Source organism: Chaetodon auriga, chromosome 16 (assembly GCF_051107435.1).
Source record: "Chaetodon auriga isolate fChaAug3 chromosome 16, fChaAug3.hap1, whole genome shotgun sequence".
NCBI lineage: Eukaryota > Metazoa > Chordata > Actinopteri > Chaetodontiformes > Chaetodontidae > Chaetodon > Chaetodon auriga.
Genome location: NC_135089.1, coordinates 11497005 through 11509425, shown reverse-complemented (window position 1 = coordinate 11509425; position 12421 = coordinate 11497005). Strand labels below are relative to the sequence as shown.

The 12421-nt window shown below is 44.2% G+C and overlaps 1 protein-coding gene across 1 annotated transcript in view; it reads right to left on the bottom strand.

Moving 5' to 3' along the window:
• Positions 1 to 12421, bottom strand: part of cep112 (centrosomal protein 112) — a 92666-nt gene that overhangs the window by 44629 nt on the left and 35616 nt on the right. Inside the window, exons 18-20 of the mRNA XM_076751918.1 lie at positions 7759 to 7894; positions 5017 to 5124; positions 320 to 502 (exon numbers count right to left, since the gene is read on the bottom strand). Coding sequence (XP_076608033.1) covers positions 320 to 502; positions 5017 to 5124; positions 7759 to 7894 — 427 coding nt within the window. The remainder of the gene's footprint in view (positions 1 to 319; positions 503 to 5016; positions 5125 to 7758; positions 7895 to 12421) is intronic.

Below are 12421 nucleotides of genomic sequence, written 5' to 3'. Positions count from 1 at the left end.
TAAATTTCGCTTCTCGTTTTTAGTTTCTAATTTTTTTAATTATTCTTACTCGCATCGCCGTTTTTACCCAAATAAAGTTTGTTTTTATTAAAACAGAAATTCTTCCATACGCTCGTACTAAATGTACAGCAATCAATGAAATCATTCACAGCCAATATCAATATCTGTCTTGCTTTAAGTAAAAAAGTGTCTTAACCCGCTGTGCTTTTGAAACCCCAGGAAAACGTCAATGGGCAAAATACAAAATGGTTGTCCAGGGGAGACTGGTGGGTCAGCAAGTGTGTGTGCGCGCAAACGTGGATCAGTGGAGACCCCCTACCTGGGCATCGCGCTTCCTCCACTCCTGGGTGTGCTGTTGGTGCTGTTGCAGGGCGGCCCTGGCCTGCCTCTCCAGGCTGCTCACCTCCTGCTGGCGCTCCTGGACCAGGCTGTCCTTTTCCGCGCTGTGCTGCTGCTGTAGCCGCGTCCTCTCCTGCTCGTGCTGCATGCGCTGCTCAGCCATCTGATTGGACAAGCAGGCAAAGAGAGACTTCATCAGCCAACACACACTCAGAGCAACCCTGTCGTCATGACAACTTGTCCATCCACCGATCCATTCAACCTTTCTTCGTCCTGTTCCTTCGGCCCCTTCCCTCCACCGGGAACACCCATGTGCCCAACCACATTGGCGAAATTGGTAGGAGGGAGGGGAAAAAAAGCGAGAAAAGTTTCTCTGCTTCCTCACAATGTCGGAGGACAACATGGTGTGATGTGTTTACATCTGGCGTCCTCCCCGCCCTCCCACCTCTCTTGCCAGTTGCACAGACCAGCCCTCAATGTCCCACTCCTCTCTCCTCAAATCTGTCCCCCTCGCCCTATTCTGCGATCGGCATATAAAAGAGCAGTTAGTGTGGGCTATGCACGCAAGCTGGCAGGGGTTAGCCATCTGGCTGCAGCAACTACCCGATGCCCCATGCTATGCGCCTGACAGCATGCGAAAATCGGCTTAGGCGTTGACTATGATGATTATTATAAACCCAAACTGGAGAGAGCGGCGAGGACAGCAAAAACTTTGAGGAGAACCACGGAGATGCTAAATGACTCATGATACTGCGTTTACCTGTAATTATATTCAAATGATTAATTCAACCAATTTCAAATCAATTTATTCCGATCATTAATCTATATCAGTTTTCATGTTTTCACAATTAATGTGATTATGCTCAAATATGCTCAACAGCTACCGGGCTGCTATGATCGGGGGTTTATGCTGCTAATGAAAGATATCTCAAGTCAGAGTATAGCAATGACCTGTGTGAACCAGTCAGCATGAAGTCTTGGTCACGTTATAAACATACAGTAGACTTCAGTCTCACTGGAGCTACAACCGGCTACACACAATGCAATAGAGGGTAATAAAACGCGTTTAATGGGACAGAAAGCCCCAATTTTTCAGGCTTAATCATCCTGCTATCTGAAGCAAGTCTGCATCCCAGCATGACTGTGAGCGGAGTCACCTGCTGAGAGGTGAGCCTTGCCAACGGAGCTCCCAGCCCCAAGCCCCGAAGCCTTTCCCAGGCTCTGTTCCGTTCCCACTCCCCCATGGCGGGGGGACCGGTGACCCCCACACCATCCCGCCGTGCAGCCCCAGCCGGAGCCTGGAAAGGACAGCAGGAGCCTGGGGCCCATTCGCCTCCCTGCTTTGAAGCTAATCCCCCTGCACATTGTGCTTGACGGCACCCTACCTGGCCTGCCAGAGAAGCAGAGATCCACAGCCTCTATGCCCGGTGCCTGCTCTATCCACAGCCCTATCTTTGGATGTTGCGTGCTATTCAGAGCAGGTGATGAATGAGGGGCTATCTACAGGAAGCCGGATTCCGTCCCCGGCACTGAGAGGAAGGCCACAATAGACACTTCATTTTGGCAGCCAAGAATTCACCCTTCAGCTTTTGGGAGAGCTTTGCTAAATGCCCTCTGAAAGGGGCAATGGGAGGAATTATAGCTGGATAAAAATGTATTTCATCTCTGTGGCTCAGTTAATTGCAGGCGGACACACACACACACACACACATACATTACACCATCAAGAAACCTCACACATGCCATTTTTCCAGGACATAATAGAACACCACAGAGCTCCATCACTATGCAGAGTGTGGGCAACATCGTCCACATGCTGCCACTACTGATGCTGATGTTGTCTACGGTACATTCCACAGACAGGCAAATTTGCACCGCCTTCATTTTCCATTCAAAGGCACAATAGATACAAATCAGATCCACAGGCAGCGTACGTTGTCCCACAAGGGTAGTCAGATTCATACAGCTGCCCAAGTTACAGCTGATAGATTGATAAGCAGGCAATTGCTTCGAGAACTCCCCAGCAGGACAGCAGGACATGCGGTAACAGAAACTGGGGGAGGATATCGTGGCTTACTGTTCGCTCCTGTTTAGAGTCTCAGGCCATGGGGGTTTTGGAGGAAAAAGGGGATCTGAGGTGAACCGAAAATAAAGAAATGGGCAGGATAGATCCGTTGTGACAGAAACTGCTAAAGAAAAAGACGGAGAGGAGAGGAGATGAGATGACAGAGAGCAGACCCAGCAAGGAGCCTGGTTGTGACATCACGTAGCGCCAGCGTGCAGCGGAGGATGCTGGGTGCTGCGGTTCTTAAAGGGACCGGCGTGGCGTTTATGAGGGAAGACTGAGTCGGTTATAGCACAGCTTGGTGCCACAGATACAGAGTGGGTCGGGTGTTACTGCACAGCAGGACTCTTGTCAGCCTAGGCTGACATGGTTTTGTGTGTGTGCGTGTGTTTGTGTGCATTGCTCGCATTGAGACAGGACAGTGAGGTAATGGGCTTCTTTCAGCCCTGGGAAGGAGGAGGAAAGAGGAGGGTGAGGAGGAGAGTAGAACAGAAGCCCTGTCTGGGCTCAGCAGGGGAGGCTTGGGTGAGTGTGGGAGGGGAGGGAGAGATGGAAAAGACAAATCTCTTATTCCTCACTGTAGGGTTTGAACTGAAGATGGTGCTGAGTATGGATATGAGTGCATATCTATCTAAGGACAGCATGTCCACACATCTGCACGTCTACAGAGTCTTTTAATATTTATTTTCACAGTCTAAAATCTGAAGAGTGAGGCTGTTGAGATTTTCCTTATCTCTCAAGGCCATGACTCCAAACCAGACATTTGACCTCAACTACATCACTCCAACGTCAAGAGACAGAGCTTTGTCAGCATGCCACAACCACCAGCTGCCAGGAGGGTCAGCTGCAAAACAACTCCTTCATACATAGCTCCCTTTTTAAAGTCTCATTGAAGCTACCCTCGGGTGAATGTTCTTTTGTGAGCATCTGAATGGACAAACTTGACCCCTGCAATCTTGTGACACCAAAGGCGTGGAGGCATGGGAGAACAGGCCTACACTAAGTGCTTGTGGTCACGCTCGTGTGTGTGCAAAACCACAGTATACAGTATGTAAAACGGCAGTAACTCATGAATAATCACACGTTTTCATGTGCATACAGACACATTTCCTCTCTTTCTTTCTAAATGTCACCAGCGCTCATATCAACATCATCACAAAGACAAGCACTTCATTTTTATATGTTTTTATCTGGAAGACAAAAGCCTCCCTGATGTGCTGCTAACCCTGTGTAGCTGGATTCAACTGTCAAGCGCACCCCCACTCTCTGTAGCAGCAGATGATAATCGTCACTTGAAGATTTTCTGCAACGCTTTGATGACTTACCTGTTTTTCACATGAGATGGAATTTATGATTCCTCAGAACAATGCACTGTAGTTGGCACTCAAAGCACTGAGAGAATCTCACAGTTACTGGATCATTATGGAGGGATGAAAATGTTGTTTTGGATATACATACGATCTGTTTAACAGTTTTTAGTAGCATTGTCTGCTTTCTACGACAACAGAGCCTTGCAGTAAGAGTTAAAAAGGTGCATTTCCCAGTTAAACTTGTTCCAGGTATTTTAAAAAGACTTCAATATAGTGAATAAATCAGATCTTATTTTAATCCTTTTAAAGTTTTCCCCCCATGAGTATAATTACAAACACAAGCGTTCAGCCATGGAGCAAATCAATGACGGAGAACCATTTCTCCACTCATTGGAAATAATTCTGGTCTTATATTCTCCACTTACAACTACCTACAGCAAATTACACGCGGTGTAAACTCCATCTGGCCTGGAAATGAGTGTTAGCATGCTTATTAACCGTTCGGTAAAGTGCTAGTTTGGAGGCTGAAAATCAATCATGTTGTGGATTGAGACAGGAAATAGAGATGCTACACCAGTTAGTGCTGTATGCACTTTTAACATCATTTGATAGGAACAATTTAAAACTCATTATTTAAGAGCAGTCTTGGGATATATGACTGTAAATATCTCTTATCATATGGTGCAATTAGTTGCTTTGCAGGGCTGCTTTATTAAAATATTCAATCACATTGTTTTAGTATAAAAATCCCACTAGCAGGCTGGTGAGGTTAAAGTGCCCTGCCTGGTACAATGAGAGTGGCTGCCTCCCATAATATCCATTTCTGTAGTTTAATTGAATCTGATGCTTTATAAGAGATGTCTTCCTATCAGCGAGCCAGATTTCAATGAGTTGTGAAAACGGTTTCTAGGCTCCTAATCGAAGGAGAGTGACGGAGATGGGATGATAAGGGGATGGTGCGCCTGCTATGCAGATTGCATTAGTTTTCAATTGGCAACGTTTAAGATATTTATTGAGTCGCAATCCAAGCTTAATCTAAAGCATGTCCCTTATCATGAGAAATTAATCATGTGGAACAGATGGGGAGGAATAACAAGACTATTCCAAAGGGATGACAGTCCCCTTGGCTGGCTCCACGGGGCCAAGTGTTCACAGATCATAGAGGATGATAACAATGTGATGATGGTGGAGGCAAGAGGAGAATTCTTTCCCCCAGCTACATCATGAAGCAAGAACACTATAGCTACAGGTAGACTAACATACCGCAGACAGACGGACATAAAGTTACTGACTCATACACACCTGCTGCTCATATTTCTGTCGGAGTGCATCAAGTTGCTGGGAGAAGTCTTTGGCCTGCTTCTCCCTGAGGGACTTGGAGCGGGTCAGGTCCTCCTCTACCTTCTCCATCTGGAGGCATGAGAAGAAATCAAAAACAAAAACAAAAGTTTACTTTCATCTTTACTGACTGAAACAGTCAAATACATATATCATTAAACATTTGCGTACAGCATTTAGAGCAGCTTTATAATCTGGAACACACTTATGTTCCTGAAAACCACACATAACATCCTGCTCAAAATCTCATATTTCAGAAGATTGAACATAAATTTGTGCTCAGTACTTTGTCATTAGTTCCAGTTGATGCATGCATAATCACACCACAAGTCCAATAAATCATGCAGAACATGCAACGTAACACCATGCATCTGCAGCAGAGTGACGCTACTGTAACATTTTCCTTTTCATTTGGAATTGATGAACTGCCATTGTGATACTATCGTAATGGTATTGTTCTAACAGCACATCAATATATAAACCTATTCATCAAAGTATAATATAATTAATATTAATATGTAATACCAGTAGTTCACATCAATATTCACAGGTGCAGGAAAATAACCGCAACTGGAGGACTGAAGCAAAAGTGACACAGTTAGAAATAAGAACGTCACGAGCTGCTGCCTCTTTGAGGACTTTGTGTTTCTTTGGAAAAAAGGGATTTGACAATATTTATGCTATTTGTCTTAACTCAACTTTCTTGCAGCCAACCACTTTTCATATTTTCTGTTCAGGTGATGATAATCAAAACAATTGGAAATGTAATTTAGTGAAACGCCTCTGTATCTGGGCTATGCTGCGTGTGACGCTAAGGAAATGCTAAATGTATTTTGATTAATCCATTTAAAATGCTGAAGCCTCCTTTGAACTAGGCACGCAACAGAGATTTGATTCCGTATGGTGCTTCTTTTTTCCCCCAACCAAAATAGGGCAGACTCCTTCCTTTAAGTGCAGTCTAAAAGTGGGATGCTGATTTTAAAACGAGAGAAAGACAGAGGGAGGAAGAGAGTGATACAGATAATCCATTTAGATATAACACCATCTGCAGACAGAGAGAGGGAGAAAATGATGAGAGGAAAGATGGAAGGATGAAAAAAAAGACAGTAAAAAAACTTCTTTTGAAGTACTTTCTGCAACATTAAAGCCTTAGCAGGAGGACGTGATGGAGCGATGCACAAGCGGGGTGGGGAGAGGGAAAGAGGGAGAGAGGATGACAGGGAAGCAGAAGAGACTGCTCCCTCTCTCCTGTGGCTTTGATGTGGGCTGAGGATAAAATCAGATTGGAGACTGGGATGCCAGGGGCGCAATGGGAAAAGAAGGAATGAGCATGAGATGGAAGGATGACAAAAGGAGAAAAGAGTAGGGGGAAGCAGAGGAAAAATACGGCAATACAGACAATTTTCCAAGCATCAGAAAAGAAGACATCACTTCCCCTCTGGTAGAAAAAAAAAAAAAAACAGCGCATGTAGCCTTGTACAACCCCCCAAAAAAGTTAGGATGCTGTGTAAAGCATAAACATTCAAACAAGTTGGGACAGCAGCAACAAAAGACTGGGAAACATTCCACAGGTTCACAGGTTCATTGGTAACAGGTGATAGATCATGATTGGGTATGAAAGGGGCATCCTGGAAAGGCTCAGTCGTTCACATGCGAGGATGGAGCAAGGTCCACCACTTTGTGAACACATAATTGTTCTGGTTGCTCTGTGTGGCCACAAACACCCACGCAGAAATTTGACTCCCACCTGAACTCTTATGCTGTCGTATACTACATGTATCCTTCCCCACATAATTCACTAATCAACCACTAATAATTCCCCTGACATGCAGCTCTTTAAAACATTCAGGACCACACTCAGCAGCGCCTCGTCAATAAGGCGCGCAGACACACAGCACAGTCTAAAAAGCTTGGCAGTCACCTATAGACAAACTGACTTGTCAGACAGTATTGGAAGTTTTATAGCTGAGTGCGTATCGATCGGAGAACTCTCCCAAGAAGCAGCAGCCCACGCGGTGTGAAGCGCTGATCGTGAGGCCGGCCTGACGTACTAATTAGTCTGGCTGCTTAGTGCGTGCGATGCGATCCCGTTCTCCATCGAAAACCAACCATCCCACGTCACGCCCACTGAGAGGAAGTGAGGTCAACGTGTGGTAGCAGAGAAATGAGTGCAGCCGCTTAATGAGCATTAGCATTTTTCTTCATTCTTTTGGAATGTCTAAATGAGAGAATATGGCCTCCGGGTGATAATGTTCTTGGTTTTCACTTATAGATTTGTCAGTATAGGAGTAGTTGAGGGGGAAGTGACGGGGAGAGACGGAGACAGAAAGACATACGGAGGAATTCAAGCGCAGCCAGCGTGGCGCCCTGTTGCATCTGTGGTCAGGCTGTGTCTCACTGCACCTACAAAATGAGTGTGTGTGTGTGTGTGTGTGTCTGCATTGTCCTAGTTACTGCCTATCAAACAGCTCACACCCTTTGTGGTTAAGCAAACATGAAAAAGGGTAAAAGTGCACGTGTCTATGTAAATACATACTACAGGAAACACAAAAGACCACGTGCAGTTCGTGCATGGTTATCAGGATGTACAGTATGCAGGCTTACGATAGAACAGATGCTTTTTATGATTTTATGCACATCCGTGTGTGAGTGTGTGTGTGTGTGTGTGTGTGTGTGTGTGTGTGTGTGTGTGTGTGTGTGTCAGACCTGGAATTTCATGTCAGCATAGGCCTTCTCAGAGCTGAGCTCCACCTGTTTCTTGAACTGCTCCAGCGCCATATCTGCCTGCTGGATCTGCTGCCGCTGGCTCTCCCTGGCTCTGTCCAGCTGGTTCTCCATCTCCCTTCAAACCGAACACGTTCACACACACACACGATTATATGAAGAGCATGATAGTAATAGTAATAGCCATAGAAACTCAACTGCAGACCACAGATCCAGGAATACTTCTTAAAGCAGTAGTTACACTGTGCTTTCGAGGACAAAAGGAAAGAGAAAACAGAAAGATCGACTGAGGTATGTGAACAAGAAGGAGCTGGACACAGTGCCTGTTTTCTACCTGAACATGTGCAATAAGAAAAGGCAAAAAAAAAAATCATTTTGATGAGGAGCAAAGTCACTTGAGCATACAATTCCAACCATCAGCTCAAATACCATGGTTTGTGTGTTTGGACATGTATTATTCGCATTGTGGGGACTCATGGGGACAAAATGAATGGGGACGTGAATCATTAAATTTTAGGATGAAGACTTAGGTTAATGTTAGCATGAGGGTTAGGCAAGTAGTGGTTATGTTTATAGTTTGAGTAAATCTCCTAGAAATGAATGCAAGTATGTAATGCCCCCATAAGTGATGGAAACACAGTGAGTGTGTGTGTGTGTGTGTGTGTGTGTGTGTGTGTGTGTCTTCCATGAAGTTACACTGATGCTGTAGGTGGCAAATGTCAGGTCATGGAGCTGCAGGCTGAGCGGATTGACAGACACACTAAGAGGGACAGCCTCATATTGAGTGCTGTCAGCGCCCAGCCGAGAGGCCCAGCCACAACATCACATACAGCAGCACCAAGCAACTGTCAAGCCGAACCCACGGAGGGTGTGTGGGTACAGAAATGTGTGGCAGCGTGGATGGAAAGAGGGTTCCAGAGCTGGGATTGAAAGAAGAGTGTGGAGGTGTTATTTTTGGAAACCACCTGAGAATTTACATATTGAAATTTACAGTCAGAGTGATCATGCACCACTGTCCCGTACCAATGAGTACATATGAATGGCAGATTAGAGCAGAGATACTGCCCGTGCATATAGTCCCTAAATTAGAATTATTCAACAAATATTTGCATGTTCTCCCCAAAGAGATCAAACTACTATCCAACCACAATTCAAGTCCAATACAATCAGTGTGCCACCAGAAATAGTCAGAAATGATTAAAAATGCCTTGCTGGGAGCTAAATTGAAGGTAACTTTAAGAAACTGGGGCTGTTAGATTAAAAAATGCATGTTTTTAACCCAAACTGCAAACAAAAACAGGCTGTTTTATACTGCTCTGAATAACAAAACTGTACAAAAATCCCTTAAAGTAAGATAATCTTTTGCACTCCTGCACTCCCTGCTATTCATGGGTGTTATATGGTAATAATGACACGGCTGAACCTCACTGAAACAGTCAAAGAACTGATGAAAGTTTCACAGACTTTCACACTGAATGTGCAACTGCTCAACTTTGAACATCAACAGACAGCGAAGCTATTTTTCCAGGCGGCAAAGACACAACCGTGAACTTCCAGTTCACTTCAGCAGCGCCTGAAACCTTCCAAGACCCTTCTTCTGATTAATGCACAAAGATGACAATGTTGGGGAGAGAGTCTGACGGCTGTGCGTGTGTTTTTCCACAGTGTGGTGTGTACAGTGCTGAGAATGGGTGTGTGTGTGTGTGTGGCTGTGTGTGGCTGTGTCGCTCTTCTCCTGCGCCCTTGCAAATTAACTAACATTGGATGGATAATTATTCCCCGTGGACAGACAAGCAGGAGAAAGAATGAATTTTTGGCCAGTGGGTGAGACTTTAAACCAATTAGAAGTACAACTATTACAAAATTACAACAGGCACACGACGGGGGGTGGGGTGGACTGATACTCCATACATTTATCTGCATTTCTCACAGCAGGAGGACTGTCAAGTGAGTGTGATTGTGTATGTTACAACTGATAAAAGATACGGTTGATTAACACAGGTGGCACTATGAGCACACCTGCAGAAGCACACACCTCTTCAGAAGCCAAAATATATCTTCATGCTTTTAGGTTGTAGAAAGTCCTCATTCCAAAGATTTTATTTTGTATATAGGATTTGCAAAAAATAAAACTAAATAAATAAGTAAAATACAATAATGTTTTGCACATGGGGAACAAAATGCTGCACAATAGTTCAACCAGATTGTCAAATGAAAGGGCAGAAAGAGACAAAGATACTTCTGATTGCCAGTTAAATGAGAAAATAAGAAACTGGAAGCTCAGCATCAACATCTGTGCAGATTTAAAGAGGAACAGCTTCCAGTTTCACTGTCCAGTGCACAATAATGCCCACAACAGCTGGAATTAACAGACGTGTTGCAAAGCTTCTCTGAAAACTTCAAAATAGAAATAGGTTAGTCTCACATGAGCACTATTAGACTTGGATCACTGAATATCAGCTGAGCATTCTATGGACTAACAAACCAAACTTTAAACCTATTCAACGCAACCAGAAGACTGCAGAAGAAAAACTAGTTTCCAAAATATTTAGAGCCAAAATGCAACATTGCGGTTCAATAACGATCCAGGGCAGAATTTCCCAAACTTAGGGTCGCGATCCAGAATGAGTCACGGACCTGTTTTTGTTGGGCCACCAACTGGCAGAGTAAAATGCAAAATAATGCTAAATGAATTTACTGTCCTAATTAAAACAGAAGAAGAGAGGGCAACGCACATACTCATAGGACTGGAGCTACATCCAGGACCTATTTCTTCTTTTGCGTTGCTGGTCCCTTCAGCTCAGGCGCTGTGTGCCTGTGGGTCACAAACTGGACGGACATCTTCAAACTAAGTTTTCTCAGCAAGTCAAAAGAATTTCCTCTATGCAAAAGGAAGACTTTCAAGAGAGTGTTTGTCAGGAGAAAATTACATTAGTCATGTGTTTGTTTTTTTGATTTTTTTGTGTGTTTTTTGTGTTTTCTGAGGAGGAAGAGTAAGTAATGTGTGTGTGACATTTGCATTAGTTGAGTGTGTATGTGTGAGTTTCCATGCTGGACAAGTTACGTGTGTGTGTGACGTGGTGGCGACAAGTGAGAGTGACTTTTAATGATCATTAGGGGGAAAAATGTTTATAACAATATTCTTCCCAGTCATACAACAATGTGGGAACATCAGCTAAATGGGAGTTTTAATAATTTAAATATTCTTCTTTTGGGGCCAAAATGTATAAAATACATTTACTGTCTGAATTCTACTGTTTCTAGCTATGCTGAAATAGACATTCTTGGAAGAAAGTGGAAAAACATCAACAAAACAGGTGATTCCAAAACTTTTGAACAGTAACGCATGTCTGTGGAGAAAACTACAGTCATTACCTGCACACAAAGTTTGCACTGTTGTCAAGTGATTAACAGCTTCCCATAATCAAAGCAACAACTCTTAAGGGTTTATACATAAAGATAGAACAATAAATGAAAAAAAAAACAAAAACAAAACAGACACGAAGGAAGACAGAGGAGATGAAAACAGCAAAATGAAAAGAAGGCAATAAAAAAGCAAAGAACAGAAGCAGAGGATTGAAAAAGGAATGTGCAAGCTTTCTCTCCTCTTTATAGTGTTCTGTCTCTTTGTAATTTTGGTCTCTCTCATGTCGGACATCAAACGACAAAGAAATTGTTTTTTTTTTTTTTTTTTCTCTTCCCAATTTTGTGTACTCTGTAATTATTAATCAGTCTCGTTGCATGGCTGCCTTCCGGGCTCAGACAGACACAAAGGATATGTGGAGAGACTAAGATGGAAAAAAGAAAGACAGAGGAAAAGAGAGGGGAAGATGGAAAAGAGGATGTCACAGAAATAGCAAGTTTTTTAAACTTCCAAGGCAGAGCAGAAATGAATTGGGTGTGTGTCTCGCTGGAGAGTGTGTGTACGAGTGTGCGCACGTGCGTGTGTGCGAGCCTTTGTTCATGAGCCACAATCCTGAACCCTGCGTGTGACTGACAACTCTACTCAAGGAATGCACTATGACTAAGTTGGAGCTGGCTGCTGGGCCTGAACCTCTGAGGATACAGCGAAAAAATTCACTGCAGCTAACTTCAAGTGTGTGACAGACTGAAACATATTATGCTCTAAAGCTGAGGAGAGCAGGTGAGCACATGGCAGCTTCAGTGATTCCTCGGAGAATAACTCTGTGTGTGTGTGTGTGTGTTTCCCTGTGTGTGTGTGGTCACTGGAGCGGTAGACAGCATGTCACCATCAATAACAGAGCAATGAGGGTGAGATGAGAGGACAGCGAAAAAAGAATCAGGGAGGCCTGGCAGGGAGAAACAGAGAGGGTAAGGAAGGAGAGGGGTGCCAGCACCAGGGCGGCCCGTTGGCTTTAAATGGATCTCTGGTCAGAAAAGTGGAAGGAGAGGAGGCTCAAATTAAAGATGTGCCTTCTCTAAAGAGGAAGTCTTCTCATCCCTCAATCCTAAACGGCTGTTTAAAGGGGAGGAAGAGAGGGAGGCGAGGAGAGAGGAGTGTTTGTGCTAGAAAGGGTGAAAGAGCTTCCGCCATCCAGCCGCCTGGCAGACAGGAGGGGTGCAGGGATGCCGGCGTTTTCCGGACTGCCCTAACCACACAATGCCACGTGCTGCCTGTGCGTGC